Source organism: Vidua macroura, chromosome 2 (genome assembly GCF_024509145.1).
Source record: "Vidua macroura isolate BioBank_ID:100142 chromosome 2, ASM2450914v1, whole genome shotgun sequence".
In the NCBI taxonomy this organism is placed as follows: Eukaryota; Metazoa; Chordata; class Aves; order Passeriformes; family Viduidae; genus Vidua; species Vidua macroura.
Window position 1 is genome coordinate 67,259,848 of NC_071572.1, and position 24,122 is coordinate 67,283,969.

General features: G+C 43.3%; 1 protein-coding gene and 1 long non-coding RNA gene across 2 annotated transcripts in view; one reads left to right on the top strand and one right to left on the bottom strand.

The window, feature by feature from the left end:
- LOC128803955 (uncharacterized) overlaps window positions 1–24,122 on the top strand; it is a 93,296-nt gene that overhangs the window by 22,351 nt on the left and 46,823 nt on the right. Inside the window, exon 3 of the long non-coding RNA XR_008435880.1 lies at window positions 16,048–16,210. This is a non-coding gene — a long non-coding RNA (uncharacterized LOC128803955). The remainder of the gene's footprint in view (window positions 1–16,047; window positions 16,211–24,122) is intronic.
- On the bottom strand, window positions 13,387–17,268 carry LOC128803954 (lymphotactin-like). The gene is made up of 3 exons (XM_053971321.1): window positions 17,167–17,268; window positions 14,527–14,644; window positions 13,387–13,815 (listed from the first exon to the last, which is right to left on the bottom strand). The coding sequence occupies exons 1-3, from the start codon at window positions 17,234–17,236 to the stop codon at window positions 13,710–13,712; spliced, it is 294 nt and encodes a 97-aa protein (XP_053827296.1). The 5' UTR covers window positions 17,237–17,268; the 3' UTR covers window positions 13,387–13,709.

A 24,122-nucleotide genomic window follows, 5' to 3' on the forward strand; every position in this document is an offset into this window, starting at 1 on the left:
GGCTCATTTTTCATGTACTCCAGCACAGACACCAGAAGGCTCTTTCCTCTGCACTGGGTACTTAACCTGATCAGTGTAAGGTGCACGTAGAGCCTCCAAAAAGTGTGGGCTGGGGGGGCTCGAGTCTCTCCTATGATGTAGGTGGGCTTGGAGACCCATGTAGAGGGAGGCTTCTGTTCCTCAGACCATGCAAGGGATGTGGAGTCCTTTGTACCACACAGGGAGTGACAGAGTCTCCAGTACACACAGAAGGGAGGCTGAAGTCCCTTATTTTTGTCACACAAAAATGATTTTCAAGTCCCTCTTTTGGTGTTTGAACAGATGGAAAATAAACACAGCACAGATAAGGGGACACCCTTGGCCGAGGCTGTGCAAAATTGTGGTGAGTTGTTTGCTATAGTAGAATTTTGCAGTGAAGTTGTGCCAGCAGGTCTGACCAGCTATAACTTGGTCTGCTTGCTCAGCAGGACAGTGGTCATCACAAGTGTTTAATGACACATTTTCTGTTAGTGCATTCACAGATCAGGCAGCCCCTGACATCAGGAGATATTTTAAGAAGCATCTGCCAATCTGGCAGGAACAAAGACAGCTGTGGGACTGTTGGTCACAGCACAGCCCATATTTATTAAAACAAAAAGAGGAGAGTGCACCCACCATGAGACAGGACCCTATTCCCTAGAGAGCCAAGAAGAACATCCATAAGCAAATAGACCGATACTTAATCCAAGGGATTTTAAATCATTCAATTAGATGAAGAAAGTCAACCTTTGTATCGCTTCATCTGGAAAAGATGGTGACTGACTTGGACCATATTCCCCAAAGTTTTGCCAGATCCCTGACCATTTTTTCATTAATATTGGGGGTTGATTTAAAGGGTATGAAATCACTGCGCAAATTGGCTTTTGTGGATTATTAGCTAGCGATGAGAATGCTTTTATGTTAAACACTACACATTTGTGTGTTGCTCAAGTGAAAAGGGGACACCATGCATCTCTATCCAAACTTCATCTGGGTCAGAAGAAAAGTAAGTATTTAGGTTTTATTTTGTGAAAATGGCAACAGATAATGGATCTGGAAAGGACAGAGGCCCTAATTACCTTCCCACGTGCAGTCACAAATTAAAAAAACGGGGGCAGGAATGAGGTTTTCTCTAGAGTTGTGGGATTTTGTTGGTCATGGATTCCTGTGTTAAGGGAATCAACTAAGTCACTGACTGAAGCAATGAATAAATAAATAGAGCCTATTGCATAGTGCTTAGAGAAAGAACAAACTATAAAGCTAGAAAGGAGCTTTGTATAGAGAATTAATTTGGTAAATCATGATCCTGCCACCTTGAGCAAGGGTTCTTTGGGCTCCTAAAAAAGTCTTGTGTTCCCAGCATGCAAATGCTTTGGAGTAGTGCAGGGATATCTTCTTCCATTTGGAACAGGAATCCTGAAGCCTTCCCAATCTGAACCTGTGGGGTTTCAAAATGCACTGCTGCTAGAGAATGACAGAACACATGGTCTGTCCTGCTCTGCTCGTGCACATTCTGCAGGTCCAGATAGATGGATGCCTGGAGGTGTCACTGTTTGCCCTGCTGGCCCCATGGCAGGGACAGCAGAAGCCCTGAGAAACCAGGTTAAAATCAGTTGTCAGTGCTTCTCCTCTCCTTGATGGAGCATATCTCTCTGACATCCTAATGCTGGTTGGTGTCCTGTTGAAGTCCTGGAACATTCTCAGCTTGCAGGAGTTTTGTGGGAGCCTGTTGGAGTTCTCATGGAATCTCCTGAGGCTTTGTTTGGCCGGGAGGAATGAACTGGGCCCAGAACCAAGACAAGCTCTTGGGCACTGTGACACTTCTATATTGAATTTTTGTCTGAGGGGATCACAGTGGTCTTGGTTAGGAGAGAAGTGTCAAGCTGTAATTACAATTTTGGGATGGTGCAGCTTTGAGTCACTGTGCAAATCTCTGTTAGACTGACTTCAGGACAGCTCTGCCAGCACTGCCCAGCTCAGCAGCAGGCCCTTAGCATTTGTCTCTCAGTGCTGAATTACTGAAGAGTGTTGCTAGAGAACAGTGTCACAGAGCTCCTGAGTTTCAGTGCTCACTGATTCTCTGTGCATCTGTGTTGAAGGAGAAAGTCTCTGTGTTTACTTCATAAACCTTTCAAATGCTTCCCTTGCTGGGAGATATTTTGGGAGAAAGATGCCCAGGTGACTCAAACAACAGTCCTAGAGGTCTCTTGTACCAGAACTCACAGCAGCTCATAGCAAACCCACTTGGTTCTAACAATATTCTTTGATTTCCTGTACTCTGCTAATCAATTGATAATATAAGGCTATGAAGAACAGCGACAGACTTGAACTGGAAATGAGACTGTAACAGGCTTCTCTCAGCATTGATTATATAAATAAACATGGAGGCGAGGTTTATGTGCCTCTGAAATGAGTATTTCAGATAAGACCTGTCTTTGTGCTCAGTAGAAAACATCCTGTTTACATTGTTAGCTTGGAGTCTCCTTCATGCTCATTGTCTGGTTCAGAAGGGAGACGAAATTGTTTCCTGATCTGAGCTGGGTAAGTGCATGACCCAAGGCAAGCACAGATTGAATTTCCTGCCTTGCATATGGCATCCCACCTTCTCTGCTGTGAAAGGGATAAGGATTGTAAAGATTTCTATAGAAATCCTATTGACATCTTTACTGTTCCAGCCCTTGTCTGTTTTTCCTGTTATTCAGCAGCTGTTTACCATCAATACTGAAATCAGCTAGAGAACAAGCTTTCTAACACAACTGGAAGTATTAGAAGGTTCTTTATTATAGCACTGCACACATTTGGAGGGTTTTTTCCTCTAATCAAACATGTGTCATGAAAGTTTACAGCAGGGTATTCATTCCGTCATGATCATATATCATAATCATTACAATGTACTTCCTAGCTAATGCATAAACATCACTTTTCCTAGAATGAATTTGTGTCTCCATATCTTATTGGAAGTCCGTTATGGTCTTAGAGGGTCATCTAAAAGAGTCTCCAATGGCCATATTCACTGAGTGCCCTCAGAATTGTATTGACCTTGTATTGAGCTTCTCTTAAGGCATGCACTGTTGTCTCTTGTTGCATAACTTTGTCACAAAGCCCACTGTGTTCCTCATCATTATAGGTTCCAGCTATGTTTAGCATCCTGTGTGTCTCCTTTTATATTCTTTTATCTAATTTGCTAGTTAGTCTTCAAGCTCTACTTTGTGGCTTCAAGGGAACTGTAAGTTTCTCCATGTTGTGTCACCACAGAGGCCATTCCCATGTGAACAGTAACTTGGGTTTATTACCAAACATAATGGTATTGAGATGGTCTAGACTGAGAGGCCTGAAACCTGGTGTCTTCTCCCTACAGAGAGACGAGAAAAGGTGTTTTGAAGACCTTCAGAACTAGAGTTTCCTCTCAGGATTTACTTCAGTTCTAGTGGGTGCTAGCAGAGGAAGCAAGAAGGGAAATTAATTGAGATCCTTATTACCTGGAGTGTGGCTTAGGAAGGTACCCAGAGGAGTTTATGAAGCACAAGAGAAGCTGAGTGATTGACATTTCAGTTCATCTAGAGCGTGATTGTGTAGGGAGGTCAGTTTTGGGCCCTAAGTTGGGTCTAGGTCTTCCAGTGAGGTCCAAAAGTTTTGGCTTGGATAGATGCTTATTATGGCTTGGGGGTCCCCGGGGGTCCGTCTGGCCCCCGGGGCAGCAGCCGCCGTAGGTGTCCCAGATAGCACTGTGCTGATGAGGCGCAGCCTGCCTGGGCCCTCCTCGGCTAGCTCCGAGCCGCTGGCTACCTTGCGACTCCACACCTTGTGGAGTGATTTCAGCTCTTAGTGATTTCAGCTCTGTGCTCGCAAAGTGCCTCAGCAGACGCAGAGAAGGAGAGAGGTGAAGGCTGTGTGGAGTTCTGCAGAGATGTCTTTATTGGCAGCTTCTGCAAAGGGTTCCAGTGACAGCTCTTCCGTCCGAGCTGGACTGGGCAATGGTATGGGTTTATATAGGCTGTTGAGGGATCAGGATTTGTCCTATGGCTGAGGTCGAGGAGCATACGACCTATAGCCTTACAGAGAGATAACAGGGGTCTGATGTGCGGAAGAGGGGTAGCTCTGTTCCACTCATCATGACTCTGCATTTCTTATCTTAGGCTAGTGACCGCCATGGAGGCCTTGCAGGGCCTCTGACTGCTACAACTCCACTTTCCGTATTTAGTAAAAATGCATGTCCTGTAGTTCTTTTGAAACAGTGGACAAGGCATGAGAACATAGTTAACACAATGACAATTACAACGAAAATCCACAAAATTCCCTTAACCAAAGATGCAACCCATCCCGTTAATCCCCATTGACCGAAAAGGTCATTAACCCAGTCTGGGTTGTTTTCTACTTTTAAGTCCTTCAGTTTCTGGATGTTTGTGTGGATGGATTCTGAGCGTGAAGAGAGGTTGAAACAATACATCCCTTCAAAATCTTCGCAGCCGTGGGCTAGCAGTAGGAAGTCGATCGCTGCTCGATTTTGAAGTGATGCATGTCTCGTGGTTTCTTCTTCTTAAAAGATGGCTTAGGGCAGCAGAGGTAGCATTGGCTTGCTTGCTGAGCCAGCACCCTAAGTGATTTATTTCCCCAAGAGCTTTAGCTGCAACTACCCAGGGTAGGAATAGGGAAACTGCAATCTTTTTTGTTTTATTCCAATCGTATAATTTTGGATCGCAATTTTCATCAAATTTCATGTAGGATCTTTTGTGGTTTAATTCGCTTACTTTTTTTCCAATTATGTAACAAGGTAATATTTGGAGTGAGGGTGGAAAGTTTTCCAAGGCTACAGGGACCTCCCTGAAGGCGGGAGGGAATCCCAGCCCATACTCTGTCACCACAGATGAGAAACGTTCCCTTGGGTAATACTTTGGGGTGGAGAGTGGACACAGAGATCACCCGAGCGGTGTAATTGCACCAGTCCGGATAGTTACAGGCTTTGTTAATGGGTGATACATCCTTTCTGTATGTATTTTTTGTCTGGTCAGTTTCTGGCCAATGGCTCTTTGGATGTCTAAAGTAAAATTTGACGCAGTATGTTGCCTTGGAGGACCCCAACAGGTCCAATTCTTGGGGTTCCTCTTGAGCATTGGGCAACATTTTTGTCCACTCATCCCAAGTATCTACTGTGTTGGGTCTTTTACCTGTGGTGCAGAGAAACTCTGAATTGTAGGCGGGCCAATCGTCTGCTACGAATGGAATCCCTACTAAACATGTGGAAAGTGAGTTATCAATGCTTCCCATGGATAAGCACATGTTATCCTGTTTTAATGTTTTTGCTAAGGTTTCCCAAACATTGTGGCTAGGCTGAGGGCTAATCCAACTGCAGGCATACTGTATGTTGAAGAACATCCAGGCAGCGGTGAGGACAGCACCGATGGAGATAATTTTCGTCTTTGGATAAGGATGGGGCTTCTGATAGGGAATATAAGCAACATTTATTATCTTTATGGTGGCAGGAGAGGGTTTTCTCCCTTGTTCCTTTCCTCCTTCCCTTCCCTCCCCCCCCTTTTTTTTTTCTTTTTTTTTTTTTCTTTCTATAAGCTAAGGATGGGGGAGCGGGTATAAGGTTAGAGGTTTTTGGTAAGCGTTAACAAGATAGGAAGGGAAAGCAACAGGGTTTTTTAGGGTAAACAAAGTTAATAATATGTCATTCAGAGAACAATTTGTGTTTAGGTTTTTTCTAGCTTATGGCTTAACTGCTACAGCAGAATGTTTTTCCACTTTCTGTTTTGTCTGCTGTCGTATAGAGGGATGGTCTTTTCTTCTGTATGTGGACATTTGGCAACGTCTTTGTCTCCAGGCAGAACTTGTCTGATTTTGAGGTGGTCTTGTATTTGACTCCGGAGAATTCTTGTCACTGTGGGAGTAGTGTTTGCAGTGCCTAGGTATGGTTTTATGTTTTTTCTTGGGCACCATCTTGGACCGATGGTAGTAGAACACACGCATACCCTCTACTCCAAGTAATCAACTGGAAAGGCCCAGAAATTTGATGTGTTTCCGGGTCCTTCACTAGCACTGGTGGTTTCTCAGTGAGCTTTGCTTGGGTGGTATTTGCAAAGTGGTGAAGTATTGGCGGGTCAGGCTCTGATGTTGTACCATTTAGGAAATTGATGACGTAGAGAGCCTTGCAAAGTCTCTCAACTGGAGATATGATTTTTGTCTCTCTTCACTGCTGATTGAGGACTCTTTTGAGGGTTTGATGTGTCCTTTCCACGATTGATTGTCCTGTGGGATTTGCTGGTATACCTTTCTTGTGTTCTATTCCCCATTCACTGATGAACTCTCTTAATTTTCGAGAGGTATAGGCAGGTCCATTGTCTGTTTTGATTTGTTTCGGTACTCCCAGGGTGGTGAATGCAAGGAGGAAGTGCTTTATGGTGTGCTGTGTAGTTTCTCCTGGATGAGCTGATGCAAATATTGCTCCCGAAAACATGTCGACCGATACATGCACGTATTTGGACCTTCCAAAAGGTGTGAAGTGAGTTACGTCCGTCTGCCATAGCTGGCAGCTGTTCAGTCCTCGGGGCTGACTCCTGTCCCTATCGAGGGTATCTGGTAATTTTGACAGTTCGGGCATGTGGCGACAATAGCTTTTGCTTGATCTTTTGGAAGCTTGAACATTCTAATAAGGGCAAGTACATTTTGATGGTAGAATGTGTGTGACAACTTTGCCTGGGCAACGATGTCAGGGACGTTAGCAGTTTCTACTGCCATGGCCAATGCGTCCGCTTTCCTATTCCCTTCTGTGATGAAACGTGGGAGATCAGTGTGCGACCTCACATGCATTATATGGTAAGGTTTCTTTCTGTGAGAGATTAAACGTGTTAATGCCGAAATCAATTGATGTAACTTTGGATTGGAAACCTCTTTGAGAAGAGCGTGTTCTGCTCTCATAGCTATACCTGCAACATATGCAGAATCTGTGACCAGATTAAAAGGTTCGTCTTTGAATTTCTCAAAGGCTCTGACAACTGCTGCTAATTCTGCAATCTGTGGAGATCCCTCCACTATTTGGATATCAGACTCCCAATTTTGAGTCTTAGGGTCCTTCCAAGTCATTACAGATTTATGGGATGACCCTGAGCCAACTGTAAAGATTGTTAGAGCTTTGAGAGGTGTTTTACTTTGGACTAATTTTGGGGTCAGATTAAAGACTGCATTAAAAAGTTTATGTTTTGGGATATGAATGGAAATTTGGCCTGTATAGCTGTCTAGGGCAAATTGGAGGTTTTCATTGGTCTGGAGCAAATGTTCCAGATCCCCAGTGGTTAGTGGCAAATATATGCATGTGAACTCACACCCAGCAAGGGAGCAGAGGCGAGTTCTGGCCTTTTTTATTAACTGTCCCATTATTTCCTGGAAGGTGGTAATTGTCTTTGAAGGTTGGTTATTTGTAAAGATCCATTCCAGTATCAATAAAGGGTCTCGGAGCTGAAAATCCCATTGGAAGATCAGTCCATAGAACCGAGGTGCTTTTCCGAGGATGACTAACTGGAAGAGCAGCTTGGGCTTGAAGTGATGGGCTTGGCATGAAGACAGGGCTTCTTGGACCTTGGCGATGGTGTCTTGGGCTTCTGCTGTGAGCATGCGTGGAAAGTCTAGGTCTTCATTGCCACGAAGAAGGTTGAACAGGGGAGCGAGGTCCTCTGTTGTAATTCCTAGCAAGGGGCGTACCCAGTTGATGGATCTGCACAGACTGTGTAAGTCTCTCAAGGTTTTTGGGTCATCTCAGGTAGCAAGTTGCTGGGGTACGATTGTCCTTTCTCGGATCAGGAATCCAAGATATGTCCATGGGTTGGTGTATTGTATTTTATCCTCACGGATCTCGAACCCTGCTTTTTCTATGGTTTCAATTGTCTCTTTAACTGCTTTTTCTAAGTAAGTTTTTTCTGATGCACAGACCAGGATATCATCCATATAGTGGTAGATGATTGTATCTGGAAATAGGTTCCGAACAGGAGATAGGACGTGAGCGATGCACCACTGGCATATGGTGGGTGAGACTTTTAGTCCTTGGGGGAGATACAACCAATGGTATCTTTTGAGTGGAGCCTCTCTGTTAAGAGAGGGAATGGAGAAAGCGAATTGTGGAGCGTCCTGGGGGTGCAGCAGAATGCTGAAGAAGCAGTCGTTAATGTCTATGGTGGCAAGTGTCCAGTCTCGGGGCAGCATCGATGGTGAAGGCAGGCCAGGCTGGAGGGCACCCATGTCCTCGAGTACCGCATTAATTTTGCAAAGGTCACGGAGGAGCCTCCACATGTCCGTCCCAGGCTGCAGTACGAAGACTGAAGAATTCCAAGGGCTGGTGGTCTTGACGATGCGACCTTTGGCGAGCTGTTCTTCCACAAGGGCTTGTAGTGCGCGCAGTTTTACTTTAGAGAGGGACCACTGGTCAGTCCAGATTGGGTCTTGGCATTTCCAGGTGAGCCGAGGGATATCTGGTAGTGCGCACTCCTCAGTGGCCCCGGTCAGAAATCCTGACTGGGAATACGTAGGGAGGCCCCCCATTGGGATAGAACATCCCTTCCCCAAAGGGTGATGGGGGCTCTTACCACGAATGGGCAGATGGTTGCCAGCTTGCCTTCAGGCCCTTCGACGAGGATGTTGTGCTTGCTTCGCATGGATACTGTGGCTTCACCAATCCCTGAAATCATTCCTGCTACTGGTTGTAGTCCCCAGTGTGCTGGCCATTCCGAGCGAGCGATGACGGTCACGTCCGCACCGGTGTCCAGCATCCCTGGCAGGTGGAACTTTTCTCCTCTGTAGGACAGACTGCACTCAATGGTAGGCTTGCTTGATCCCACAACTTGTGCCCACATTACTGTCGGATTGAGAGGAAGCTGTTCCCTGTGATTCTTTGGGAGTAGAAAGGCTTGTGCGATCGGAGTTCCCTTTGAAAGAAAAAATGGTAAGTCCGTGCAACACAGCTGAACAGAGATTTCTTGTCCTGGGTGCACTGTTTGTACCTCTGGAATGACCAAGATTTCCTCTGGGCCATAGAGAGTGTCCCCTATAATTAAGAGGTTAAAAGGACCACTTTTTGGCCCATGTGTTCCCATGTGGGAACACGATAGACATCCTTATTATTAAAGTCAATGGATAAAGCAGTTACCAACTGGCGCCGTGTTCCCATCTTTATCTCTCCGTGGGTTGGATCTTCTCCACGTGTCCTGGAATCTGCTGGGATGACACGTGACTGGATCTGGGTGGCTTTTGATTTGCTGTCTTTGCATGGGGCCTGGCCGCACTCTGCTGGAAGTTTTCCAAACGCTGCTGGTATCGCTGCTGGTTCCTGGGGTCTTTGGTAGGTGTTACGGGGGTTTCGGGTAGGTGACCTGTCTGGACAGTCCTTCATGAAATGTCCAAATTCCCCACAGTAATAGCAGCGGTCCTGGTCTTTGGAAGACTATTGCATACACACCAGAGACTCCTTCTGCAATTCCCTTAGAGACTGCTTGGGCCACTGTGTTTTCAGTGGACAGATGACGTGTGCAGCTTTCCACCATTTGCTCTATGGTGGGTTCTGTATCCAAGGGTAAAGCCCTCAGAATTGTTTTACATTGTTCGTTTGCATTTGACAAAGCAAGCTTGCACAATAGTTCTTTTCTTGCTTCTGTGCTCTCTATCTGTTTTTCCAGAGCATCTTTAAGTCTGTCTACAAACTTGATAAAACTTTCATCTATTCCTTGTTTAATACTAGAGAAGTGTTGGGTAGGGATAGAGTCATCTGGGGTAAGAAGCAATGAGGTTTTTGCTGCAATAGCCAAATCTTGTAGTGCTGCCTTAGGTAAGGTGTTAGCTTGGTCAGAGGGCTTCTGTAAATCCCCTTCTCCGGCCAGTTGTTGGACTGTAAAATCTGGCTTATTTGCATCTTGAGCATAGGTGTCTGATAATGTTTTTAATTGCCTTTTCCACTGTCTTTCCCATAGCATATATTCTGCCGGGGAAAGAAGGCAGTTGGCAATGTTTTTAAGGTCATGGGGACCAGAATATGCGCCGCAAAAAAGCGCTTCAAGGAAGTTTCTGAAAATATGTGAACTTCTACCATGTTCTTTGGCTATATTTCGTAGTTGTATCAATTCTTTATTTGTGTTAGGTTCCCACATTGTTCTAGTAGTGGCCCCCCCTCTTTTCCCCTTTATATAATTTACTGAGAAGGCAATAATTCTCTGAGCTAGTTCCCAATCTCCTGCCTGAGTCGCTTCCATTTTAATTAAAGCCCATGGATCAATTTCATCTGTGTCAGATTCAGACTCACTGTCCTCTGATGAGGTGTGGTCAGGAGGTGCTCTATGCTTTTTTGGGCGTGTTGGAGCGACCTTTTGCAGGGGTGTGGGAGACTGGACAGAGTGTGGGGGGTTGCCGTTAGGTGGGCATTGAGGGTGGGTGGGTGGATGCATCGCTTCGGAATGCAGGCAGAGGAGAAGGGGGGGAGAGGAGGCGGTGGGGTTAGGGGGTGCTGCTGCTGCTGGCACCACGGCAGACAGGCAGGTAGGGGTGGTAACGGGGGTGGGGAGAGTCACGGCGGCAGAGAGAGTCGTGGCAGCGGGGGGGAGAGGCGCGGCAGGGGGGAGAGGAAGGGACGCGGCGGGCTGCAGGGCAGTGTTGGGGCAGGGCGGGGCGGACCCGATCGAGACCGACGCGATTGTTCCCGAGCGTGAGGAGGGGGTGCAGTGCCAGCACCGTGCTGTGCATTGCGTAACCGAAGGAGCTGAGTTCTGGCTTGCCGCGTCTGGAATGGGGGCGGAGGGATGGGGGGAGGTGGAGGGACGGGTGGGCTCCGCGGACCCCGCGGGTGCAGGAAGGGTGGGTGGGGGCGGTGCGGTTCCCCTGATCCCCCACCCAGGAAAGAGTGAGTGGACAGAGAGAGGACTGTTATCTGAGAGATTAGCATTTGGAGGATCTGCTATAGGAGATAAGTTTGGACTTTGCTCAGCTGCTGTTAAGCTGCTTGTATTAGCTTTTTCTACCGCTTTTGCAATGTAGTGAAAGAGAGGCAGAAATTTAGTAACAGAAAAGTCTTCTTTGGTCTGGAAAAGATATATTCTTGTCCCTAAGGAGTCCCAAAAGGAGTCTGAATTAATCATGCTTATGTTAGCGTGTGGAAACTGAGAAAGGATCCATGTTATAAATTTTTTCAAGTTAGTTTTTGAAAGATTGCCTTTAGAGAAAGAAAAGTTGTTAGCATTTAGGATTTCTAGGATTTGTAAATATATATCTCTCTCGCTCTGGGATTGTTTTAATTTACTAGAGTTTGATCCCATTGATGTAAGATCCCTTGCCCCCCCCAGCAGTAAAAAGGAGGAAAAAAAAGAAAAAAAATCCAAAATGTTGACCCAAATTTAAAAGCACACAGAAAGGCTGTTTTAAACTTACACTTTTTTCAGCCGAAACTGGGTCAGAAACTGCTGGGTGGGTGGTCTGCTCTGTCCAACTCCTGAGGACTTTCGTCCCAGATGGTGATGTTCAGGTTCGTTGGAGGCCTCTTCCAGATAGCTTCTTCTATAACGGAGAAGTTACCCTCAGAGAGTCGTGGCAGGCTGAGGCAGTAACGATCCACGAAGGATGCTGCTCTCAGGAGTACCAGGATGTCCGTCCCTGTTTGGGCGCCACGTATTACGGCTTGGTGTTCCCCAGGGGTCCTTCTGGCTCCCGGGGCAGCAGCCGCCATAGGTGTCCCGGATAGCACTGTGCTGATGAGGCGCAGCCTGCCTGGGCCCTCCTCGGCTAGCTCCGAGCCGCTGGCTACCTTGCGAGCACTTGTGGAGTGATTTCAGCTCTTAGTGATTTCGGCTCTGTGCTCGCAAAGTGCCTCAGCAGACGCAGAGAAGGAGAGAGGTGAAGGCTGTGTGGAGTTCTGCAGAGATGTCTTTATTGGCAGCTTCTGCAAAGGGTTCCAGTGACAGCTCTTCCGTCCGAGCTGGGCAGTGGTATGGGTTTATATAGGCTGTTGAGGGATCAGGATTTGTCCTATGGCTGAGGTCGAGGAGCATACGACCTATAGCCTTACAGAGAGATAACAGGGGTCTGATGTGCGGAAGAGGGGTAGCTCTGTTCCACTCATCATGACTCTGCATTTCTTATCTTAGGCTAGTGACCACCATGGAGGCCTTGCAGGGCCTCTGACTGCTACAGATGCTCATGAGCTGGCTAGGACCCTGGCGTTACCCTATAGCACCTCACATTGTGCTGGGGGAACAGAGGGAGGTGGGTTGGTTGGTGCATGGGGTCTGCGGTTGTGGTGAGCAATCCCATGTGAATTGTCTGTCTGTCTGGTACGCTCTGCTATTTGTGTAGTGGTAACTGTTTGTTTTCTTATCTCAGACCTTGGTCTTCACCTTTTTATCTCCAGTTCTTCTCTCAATCGTGCAGTAGGATGACGGAGGAGGTGCATGAGCAGCCCTCTCCGGGGTGTTACATTGGGAACATTAAATTGGGGAATACCGTTCTTAGATAATGTCTGCTTTTTGTCTGTTTTCTTTATAGCAGCCTGCATCCATACCCGATCAGGCCTTACACAGATCCTGATATCTTTTGTGATAATAAACTATAAGAACAAAGAAAGGAAATCAGGTGGCTATCAAATTCCACTTTCTAAACCCAGGTCAGCTGTTCTTGGTTTTCATGCAGAACATGAGGAAAAATGTGGTAAAACAATATCAAATGCTGTAGGCGTGTGTCCACTCTGCAGAGCAGGAGACTGTAAAGACTGGCTTTTAGAGTAGTGTGATCTTATTTCTGTGGTGCAGTTTGAAAGTGGTGCTGTTCCATAAGTATCAGTAAGAGGTTATGTAGGATGAAAAGCCCATAGGTTAGCAGCCTGCATGAATGTGGTAGTATGAGGGGAACTTTATTCCAGAAGCACCACTGCCTATACCTCTTCTCTAGCCCTCAAGGTCCTCAAATGCCATTTTTTTCTTTCTCTGAGCAGAGAGATCTTTCATTTCTGCTTCTGGTAATGTGGGGAGCACCCGAGCATGGTATGAACTTTGCTTTTTGAGTACTTGAACTTTTGAAGAAGTATCGTATGCAATGTGAGTTTCAGAGCTGAAATATAATGTAGAAAGCTTGGAATCACATCACTGAAAAGCAATCAGTTAGCAATAGTGTCAGCTCTAGCAAACTTGTCCATAAGTTCTCAGATTTGTGCTGTCAACTTGGGACCTTTTCCAGCAGTATCCATCTGCATTATAATCCAGCAAACAAATGTGTTATTTGATTCAGGTTTATAGTAAGTTTATTGAATTTCAAAGTCTTCTTTTAGTAGCATGTATCAGTTTTAGGATGATAAGATATTTTTATGTACATAATTCTTTAGGTCAGGAAATTCCTATGAGTTTGTGAAATACTGATTCCAGCCATGGTTTGTTCTTATTCAAAGAAAAGCAATGGGAAAAGCAAACCGGTTGTCTCAGGTTTGTCGCATAAGAGGGTGAATAACTCGATTATACAGCACCTTCTTAAAACCAACACCCAACGCAGAATGGTCTGATCTCCATCAGAATGGAGGTCTACACTCTTCTAGCTCAGTGGGAGGTGAGTTTGTGTTTGTTCAGAGAGTTTACTGCCATTTATTAAAAGCAAGGAAATAAAAGTAGCTAGTAAGATTTTCCTTATTTCTTGCAGCATTGATGATGATTCCGGCTGGTTCTCCATAGAAGCTTGGATTATTTGGGTTTGGCAGCACATCTTAAGTCTATTCTCTTTATAGCAGCCTGCACCCATTTCTGATTAGTACTTACACAGATCCTGATACCTCCTGTAGTGACAAACCTATAGGAAAAAGGAAAACAAACCAGGCGTAAAATTCCAGTCTCTATACCCGGGTCTGTTCTTGGTTTAGATTCAGAACATGAGCAAAAATGTGGTAAAACAATATCAAATGCTGGAGTTTGTAAATGTTAGTTAGACTAACAGCAGTTAGCGATGTCAGTTTGGTGTTCTTGGCATAGGTACATATGCGGCCTACATGGTCATGTACATATATACTGATTTTAGATAACTGAGCATATCTGCTGTTCTGGGATTTTATGCTCAGTCTTGATGAACATTTATCTCCCAGTAGCAGATCTCAGATGTGGTAAAAATGCATGCATGTGAGCTCAAAGGAACACAGCTCCTAGCAGGACACAGGGTTACCCTATATTCTTCCACATGATCTGTCCCCTTGACTCAGTTCATGCACAGGGCCTCTGACTGCTCCACCCTTGTTGAGACTTTTCCCCACTCACTGGGCACAAAGATGTGAGCTGGTCAGTGAGCTTCCTGCCATTATTTATGAGCAGCACACATCTCCCAGCTGTCTGAGGCCTGCTCCTCTCCCCTCACTCCCTCAGCTGCCGTGTGGCATGGAAGAACTGGAAGGGTGACTTCAACTACCCAGAACATAGTGAGTTGGGCCATGAATTGTGTTCTGCTGCCCCTTCCCTATTTGATGGTTTTGTATTTGCGTAAGGAAGTCTGAAGGGTGCATGAGATACTTACATGATGGCATCTGTTGGTACTTGTTGCTTTTCGTAGTTCACAAGATTTCGGATGTTCAACTGCCTTGTAGAGAGATTTACACACTTGAATTTGCGCATGACCTCACTGCTAGAACTCCCTAGAAGGGAAAAATAGATAAATGTCAAAGGTACTTAATATTAATATTTAGCCATAATTACTTCATAAGTTATGAATTCCAGAAGATTTCCAATTGTGTTTAGACCATGAGAGAGTCTCATGATGTACAGCCACAATACCAGTTATACCAGAGAGCCTAAGCTATGTTTTGTGATGCATCCTCCCATCCCTAAAACGTTACTGCTGTTTCAGTTAAGATATGAATCTTCACTCATTGTCCCAGACAACTGTACAGTAATTCTGTGCCTGGGGAGTCATTATTTCCTTAGCAAAATAGCTGTTTGGAATCATTGATATTTAGGACTGCATCATCTGGAAATAAGTGCACTTATGGAATTAGTGCTTAGAACTGGAACTTTACTAGGTGGATTGCCATGTGTTATCTAAATGTGGATCAGTAATTCCTTCTATTTTCAAGTGAAGAAAAGAAAAGTAAAGCAAGGCTACTTCCCTCACTGTAGACATCCAAAAGTAGTATTAACACAAATTGTTGACAAAAAGGGAGATATAGCTGCCAGAAGAATAAGTGCTTATATCCTCTGGCTATAACTCTGATTTCATAGGCAATGCATTGCTACTTAATCCTTGCATTCCTCCAATATTTTGATACAATTCAGAGAAATGCAGTTGTGATTAAAAAAGACAATAAAAATATTGGTATAAAATTTTCTAGGCAATGTTATCTTACGTGATGTTAACTAAAAATGGGAGCTCATCCAAATACAATGGAGTATACATTAATGCTAGTCTCCACTTGCCAGTTTCTGGTTTTCTCCTGTTCATGGCAGACAGGTTTGGGAAAGCGTGCAGGGGACAAAAAGAACACTGTTCTATTCTGTGGTTTGTTTATAAAGAATTTGGAGAGGTACTGTGTTGAGAAAAGTCCAAGAGCTGTTCTGGTGCACCTTGCTAAATGCAAAACCTGCTGCACAGAGTCTTGCTACTGAAATAATTGGAATAGCTGAGACAAACACACATCAGTCTTTGGAGAAGGTGTGGGACAGCCAGTGCACAGGTACTGGCAGACCTGCTAATTCCTGAGATTTTGTTTGCCTGAAGGAATCTCTCTCCTGATTTTGCTTTAGTCATGAATAATGCAATGTAGTTTTTTGTATGTTTCGTGGCATGTTGCCTCCTGCCTCAGACTGGCTTTCAAAATGTGGCATTAAAAGAGCTCAAAGACACTCAAGGAATCATTATTAGTCTTGGAAATATTTCCTCTGCTACTACACAACCTTCAGGGAACAAAAGCTGGGAATTGCAGCAAAGCTTCTCAAGATGGGGAACAAACCCTGACTGCTCTGCACCTATAACTACCCTTTTTTTCCAGGTGTATTTGTTTTTCTTATCGTTATTTCTTGTTCTTTTTTCTCTCTCTTGTAGACCATCTCGGTGTGCTTTTTTCAAACTTGGTGATGCTTATGGCCAGTTATACAGCCTGGACAATGACATTGTCTGTGATATGAAGCCACTGTTGCCAGGATGAAGAGCAGTGTCCCCAGTGAAAATAGGAGCATGCAGTGGGATGTAGCTGGAGAGGCAGTAGGTCAGCATGAAGGCTGTGTAGTTTCATAGTCCTGTGAATGCATAACAGGTCTCAGTTTGGTTTTGGTGTGGTTTTGTGAGTATACCTTTTCCTTGTGTTTCTGAGTGCGTATCTGTGGGTTTGCATATGGCATGCATATCAGTGGTTTGTGTGATTTTTGTGTGCTTCTTTGACGTAATTTCATTGTGATGAGAAAGTGTGTAGTAATGGGTGTTTTCATGTGGTACTTTCACCAAGATTTACTGACCTAGCCAGCACTGCAGACAAATTTATTTAAAGCATGGCCAATAAAAATGGCTCATCTCAGTGTTCATAACTGATTTGAAAGATGTTCAATTGTATGATTCAGTGACAAGAGAAAGGTACTGTATAATTCTATCATTCCTCCTTTTACTTCTCATTTATAGTTTCCCTGTCTGTACCAAAGGATTTGTCTAGAAGCAAGACAGTAAGAAATATGTGATATAGAACTGGAAGATCTTTTTAAAATAGTGGTATTTGAGGGATAAAGGCTATATACTTAGAGAAAGACAAATAATTAATACAATAAGATTCATATAAAAGTAATCTATCTGGAAAAAGGAAAATGTAAGTTTTATTCAAGAAAGATTTTTTTAATGGAATACTACTAACCTATAGTACGTACAGGTCTATTGCATCAGTGAGACTAAAAGACATTGTGCCTTCAAGATTTTTTGATTTTAAGAGAGAGAACATTCACAGAAACCATTTAAGTGCTCTCAGGCACATAATCTCTCCTTGCATTAAAGCAGAAACCAACCACCGGCAGGACATCAGATGAAATCGCCCATGAAGCTGCCATTCTTGCAATTTTCATCTGGATGTCTTCTGTGTTTTATCTTATAAATCAGCTGTCTGCAACAATTAATTTTGCTCATGAGATCACAGGTGCAATGTGGAGCAATTCTTGTCTTCCTCTTGAGTTGCAAACTTACCTTTGTCTGCATGCACAGTGAAGACACCAAGCCAGAAGAGGAGCAGGATTGCTGCAGTGTGGAGCTTCATTGCTGTGGCTTCTTTATCAAGGCAGGGCAGAAAGTGGCTCTCTCACAGGGTTTATGTATTGTCATTCTGTGATCAGTTCTTCTTTTCCTTTTATGTGGTATCATGATGGGCCGGACTATAAACAGTAAAATTGAGTGGCAGTACTTTTTCTGGTGACAGAACCACGTCCTGTCCCCCACCAGTCCTTCACTAGTCCCCCTGAGAAGGCTTTTCCTGCCCAAACCCACTGTGGTTGCACTTGCTTCTGTGCTGTGACTTGGGTTTATTTCAAGCTGCAAAAAGTGAGAGCTCTTGTGCAGTAGTGGAAACCTGTAATAAATGTTCCTGTCATTTCACACTTCAGTTTTGAGACCTTTAGCTAAGCTGCACTGCAGAGACACAGAGTGACATTGAGAATTACCTTGCTGGCCAATGAACCACTGGAAGGGGGAACTGTGAGCTACAGGATGATGGAAACAGGAACACCTTGGCTCTTTCCAAGCAGCTGTGGATGGTTTGTCCTGTTAACATGTAGCTGTGGAGGGGTGTCAGTGCTTTTTCTTATGAGCAGTGGTTGTTGTCAGAACTCTTGTGTTTGCTCTGTGACTTGATATGGCCAAAGCTGATATCAGTGTGCTGGAAGAGACAAGATTGAACACACCTGTGCATCCAGATCCAGTATGCCTCCTGCCAGTCAGGTATAACAAAAATGTGATGGTTTCAAAGAGGAATAAGAGTTTGTAAGGGGCTGTGTCAGGTTTTCTTTGCTTTGGTTTGGAATTTTTTGTGGTGTGGGCTTTCTAGTGCAAAGAATGGGGCCCAAGAAATAACTAGGCAGTCAGAGAGGCACAATTTGTCAAAAAGAGGGAAAAAAAAAATTAATTGCACTTTTATGTAAACATGGTGCTCATAACCAGACCTGTGTCTGTGTGCTTGCTACAATTGTGCCTCTATCAAAAGTGCCTTTTTTTTGCACAGTGTGCCAACTCTATTACCCAGATTTAGGTGCCCTTTCTATTGAATGTGATCTGAATTACTGCACAGCTTTGCTGCAAACCATTTGTTTTGAGCCTGCAAATATTTTTCAGGCCAGTTTTGGAGCTCCAGACCATACATGAAGCAGTACCTGAGCTGGCATCATCTTTCAGAGCCTCAGAGCAGAAATCTTCTCACATCCTGTTTGAAAGGAAGCCCACTTCCTCTTAAATTTTTAAGTGTTTTAATAAATTATAATAAGGGATTATCATAAACCAAATGTTACAGACTTGGGTGCATGGCAAGGCCAGAGGCACACTGACTTCTTTAGTCTGCAGTCTTTTATACTGTTACAATTGTGTTACTTCCTTGGATGATTTTGCAGATTTATTTTGGGCTTGTTGACTACAATCTTGCTTCAGATTTTTGCAGTGTTTGCACAATTCAATAGTTGCAGACGTTGGCAGTCTAGGGTGGTCTTCTGATGGTCTTCTGACCCCACTTTAAACTTGGTGCTATTCCTTTTATGGTCCTCTGCTCTCCACTTATGGCATTTTGGTTATACATTTTGCAATAGCAAACATCTTCACATACATCTTTCACAAGCCCACTTACATCTTGTGAAAGCCTTACTTCCCCTTTTACACTGCCCTCAAACAATTACAAATTGTACAAATACTTTAAAAGCAGTTTAACACTTAATTAATTAAAAACAATTACAGTTTTGTAATTAACACAAATAAATTGCAGTGAAAGCCAGCTATTACATGACTGTTTATAACACATGCCCTCTGCAGCTCTGTAGAAAAACCCAGCTAGTTCTGGTATGAAGAGGTAAACACCAGGCTGCCTGAATACAAGCCTGGGCTTGTGAACAGCTGTCAGTGCAAACACTGGAGAAATCATGAGAGTGTCCTGGTTTTGGCTGAGATGGAGGAATTTTCTTCTTAGTAGGTGGTACTGTTCTGTGTTTTTGATTTAGCATGAGAATAATATTGATAACACACAGGTATTTCAGTTGTTGCTGAGTAATGATTACCCTGAGCCAGGGACAACTGCTAAATGTAATGGTTTTCTTAATTTTTAACAAGGTCAAGAATTTTTAACTGTAATAATTGTGGTATGTACCCTGTTTCATGACAGCAGCCCTGCTGAAGAAATATGCAGTGAGCAGAGTTTTGCCTAGTATCAAGAGTTTACATATCAGGGCAAAGGGTTTGTAGTATTGAATTTTCTCATCCTGTAGTCAGCTTTTAAAAAGAGAGGCCAAGATCTTCAGGAATAACTAAATTCCTATGCACTCCTAGAAATTAGTATCTTTAGTGGGTGTTCAGCAGTCCCTTGAAGTTGAATTTGTGCCGTCAGGTCACTTAATCACTTCTGAAGTCTAAATGAGGGCATTCGGTGACTTTCGGAGGGGACTTGAGAACCTCAGCTTAAACATGGCTGTATCTCAGTCAACTGGTTTTAGAAAGGACTTTGTCTACCTCAGGGGATAAATATCTGTTTCTTTTATCTATAGAAGCAATTTGTGTATGTGTCTTATGCAGGACAGTAAGTGAAGTTAGGTGGAATATATGGGACCCTAATGTATTTTGATTTTACATTGTTTCTTAACACTTGGAGTACTGGTTGAAGAATTACTGGATAGTGACATCCAGCTGTGATATATCCATTATTTTCTTCCCTTTTCATCACTTTTGCTCTGTAGTTTGCATTCTGATTTCATAAGCACCTGAAATAGTAGTTTGTGTTTAGTATTTTAATTCATATTATAATGGAGTTGAAGCAAACACATCCTCAATGCTCACAACTCAGCTGAGAGATGATTTCTAATCTAAATTGATGGCTTCAATCACATTTTTAATAAGTACTCTGTTTTGTGCTGGTTTTGGCAGAAGTCTTTCTTTAGAAATGTAGCCCTATTAACAATACTTTCTCTTAAACATATTAGAGTTTTTGCTTGTACACCATCTGTTTCCACTACTACACTGCCAGCTTTTCCCTGGTCCTGCCATCTTTCCTTCATGTATTATGTGCTCTTAAATAACAGCCAAAATTCAAATTAATCAAAATCTTTCTTTAGTCACTCAACTGGAAGTATTCAGATATGTAAAACTACACTGGGAGTAATTTTGTTTGAAAGGGCCCAGAGATCTTTGCTCTTTCTTTCATTCAGTGTTATCTTGTTTTGGTTTAGTTCAATGAGCTTGTTTTGGTTTAGCTATACACACCCCCAAGATCTACAAAAGGAATACTCATATCCTCTTCATAATCCTAGTCCTGTGAGCTTTTTTTCTTTGAGAAATCAATTGTGAGAAGTCAATGAAACCCTGTGCAATACTATTGCTGCAGAAAAACACAGAGGTGACAATAGCTCGGTTCTGTGAAGGTACATAATATTGCACATGCTGAAACAGGCATTGAATACATTTGGGACTTTGTGGAATATTTTCAGTCCATGTGGGGATACGTTCTAGAAGCCTTCCAGTACCAAAGGGGGCTTATAGAGAGCTGGAGAGGACCTGTAGTTGTGGGACAAGGGGCAATGGCTTCAAACTGAACAAGGGTAGTCGTAGATTAGATATTAGAAGTTCTTTACTTAGAGGGTGGTGAGGCACTGGAGCAGGTTGCCCACAGAAGCTGTGGATGCCCCATCCCTGGAAAGGTACAAGGCCAGTTTGGATGGGGCTTTAAGCAATCTGATCTAGTGAAAGATGTCCCTGCCCCCAAAGTAGGGGAGGTTGGACTAGATAAAGTCCCTTCCAACACAGGCCATTCTATGACTCTATGATATGAGTATCCTTTTTCTTCCTTATTTTGTTGGATTGTTTTGTTATTTCATTTTCCACTGCCTCGACTGTTGCACAAATCGGAGAATTTGGTTTCTGTGTAGTGCTTCTTTTTGTGTGTGCTGTATCTGCAGGATCAAGGATGGGAACCAAGTCTTACGCTGTTAGTCTTCAGGAGAAGAATAAAGATGATTCTGTGAAAAATAAGTTACTTTAGCTGAACTATGGATAGTCAGTGCCTAAAGCACTGGAAATGGATCCGAACCAATATGTTGTTTCTGGGTAAAACTGAGTTTTCTCAGGAAACTGAAGAAGTTCAGATACTTATGTTTCTCAGTGGGTAACGGTTTTCTCAGTGGTACCTCATGCTTTGGAGAGGTACCAAATCCTCGGCCAGTCTGTATGTTTGGATTCCTTTGCTCCATGACAGTCATCACAAGGAATATGTTGAAGAGCTAAGATTGTTATTGGAAAGGGGGAGTTGCAGGTACAAGAACACACATCAGTGATATCTGTATGTTTCAAACATAACAGTATTTACAAGTATAGACTTTTTCTTATTACTACCATTAAATACTTCTACCATCGTATCTGTTCAAGGGCAGTCTGTGTAACAGAGAATCACAATAAAGCACCAACTTCCTGAGAGCAGAGCAATAAGCAGAACCAGTAAGCCTGGATTCAACTGTTGATCTTTCATCAGCTAACTTCTCTTCCCTCCATCCAATAAATGTTCCAAGTCCTCAGCATATGTTTTCATATGCCAAAGGGAGCCTTGAATCTACACTCAGCTGTCCAGGTCACTTGTGCTGTCAGACCTGCTGCATTGAATATCTCTTTTCTGCTGGATTTTCCCCACAGTGGAGGCACCATCCATAGTCTTTCAGCTGTTGAGATGCTAGGTTTTGGAAAGTTCATAGGGATTTTTGCCTTTTGTTTACCATACATTGAAATTAGATTAAAATTAAAGATAATGGATTTTAAAAAAAGATAAAAATTAAGGGACACATGAATAATGTGAAATTCCGTTTTTTTTTTTTTTTGAAAATATCACCTTCTTGAACTTTCTAAAAGGGAATAGTGGGATTTTTCTTCTGTTTTTTGTTTGGTTGGCCTTTTTTACCCCCTTAAATAGCTGATTTCTCATAAATGCATTTGTTTAAAACAATAATTATCCTTGTAAGCAGTTTTAATAACCAAACCTTCATGAGGTCCTACCACAGAACTTAACAAGATATGACAAATTTTAACATATAATTATGATTTTAACCCCTATGACTTCCAGGAAAAAATACCCCCAAAAAAACAAATGAAAAAACTACCCCCAAACCAGCCAACCAAATAAAAAAAAAATCCCACCAAAACAACAAAAAAACCTGAAACAAAATAATAAACCAAGAAAACATAAAACAAAATAAAAAAATGAAACTAAAAGAAACCAACCAACCAAAAAAACCAACCAGCCCCCAACCAACTAACTACCACCCAACTAACCCTCCCCCACCCCAAAACACAGAGAAGAAGATAAGAACAGATAATTCAAGAATTTTTGCAAAAGAAATCTATGGATTTTTTCTTCCAGAGAGGGCATATTTTTCCTTCCTTCAAAGAGAATTACAGTAGCCTCTGGAATAGGTGCTTTTCTACTTCATCTCTGAAGATGAAGAACTGTCACACTTTCTAACCACGCTACTGGTGAGATACATTGTCTTGCTTCACACTGGTGACTTTAATCTGACAATTTTGGGCCACATCCTGTTCCACAAAGTGTTTTAGAGCTTCTTAAAACTGATCACAGCATTTGATCCCCACCTTGCAGTGAAATGGAACTTGGTGCTCTTGCAGCCGTACCCTCAAACAGATACAGACTAAGAAGTAATGGTTTTCTACAAGCTGGTTTCTGTATTAGCCATTTTCTCAGTGAGCCTGTAATAGCAGAAGAGTCACTGTGCAAATGAAGGCTTAAATGAGAGAGGCAAGGAAAAAAAGAGCTTACAGGGTGCTGTAGCAAATACCACACTTTAAAATGTTCCATGCTCTGGACTTTCCGAATGCTCTGGACTTTATAAAAGAGAGTCCTTGGGGTTTATTTATTCTATGTTTTTTTCTTCCATTGTAATGACAGCGAGTATGAAACCACGTGTTAGACAAATGCATCAGTCTGTATTATTCACCTGAGTTCACTGCAGTGAGTGATGCAAGTGGGAGGCAAGGGGCATGGGAATATTCTCCTCCTCAAGTAAGCATTAATTTTATTCTTTGCAGTTTCAGACTGTTAAATGCTTTTTCACTTTTCCTTTGCAAACTACTTCTCTCACTGAAGGATGCAGAAACCCTCATCATGTCTAAGACAGCAATAAATTAAGAGCTCCCTCCCATGGTTATCATATTTCTTGCACATAATTTGGCTGCATTCAGTGTGGTCATGGACTTGTATGTTCCTCACCCATGGTTCAGCATGGCCCCATGTGCAGCTCTCCACCCCGTGCAGCAAAGCTTACCAGGCATGGTAAATGCCTTCCCCCTCCTCTCCTCCACAAACCTGGACCAAAGCAGCCACATGTCCCCATGGCCAGTAAAGATACCTGCCTGTGCCACGTATAGTGTCAGATTATCTGTTTGCTCTCTGTACACTGGCTTGTTTACTGACAGAGAACACTGGTTTCTTCCATTGCCTATACTATCTTCTCTAAGATAAGTGACTATTTTCCTTGTTTTGTACACAGAATGAAATGGAGGCCATCACTCTCATGCTGTCAAAGACATACATGAGAAAAGATGACTTAATCTCTGGTTCATGGGGTAGATTGCACTTCAGGGCTAAGCAGATATTGATGCAAACCCAAATGAAATGGGATCAGAGTCACCTGATTGACACTAGTTGCAAGATTCAGGGACTGTCCTGCTTATTTATCTCAGTCCTTACCATGCTCCATCTCTTCTCTGTCAGTCCAGCTGTGAGTTACTTTGCTTCCTCTTGCCATGTGCAACTAGCAGATCTGTGTAAGCAAAGACACTTCTCTTGCATAGCCCTTCTCTCCAGAGATTCTCAAAAGGTTGTAGGACTACTGGACAGTTTAACCCCAAAAGAGAAAAGGTCTGGGTTTAGCAGAAGAAGGAATTACTGCTGCAATAGTGCA

Excerpts from the sequence above, each read along its gene's own strand:
- LOC128803954 (XM_053971321.1), bottom strand. The coding sequence starts at position 17,236 with ATGAAGCTCCACACTGCAGCAATCCTGCTCCTCTTCTGGCTTGGTGTC. Across the intron at positions 14,645-17,166 it reads CACTGTGCATGCAGACAAAG|GGAGTTCTAGCAGTGAGGTC; the intron begins GTAAGTTTGCAA and ends TTTCCCTTCTAG. Across the intron at positions 13,816-14,526 it reads GTACCAACAGATGCCATCAT|GTTTGTCACTACAGGAGGTA; the intron begins GTAAGTATCTCA and ends TTTTTCCTATAG.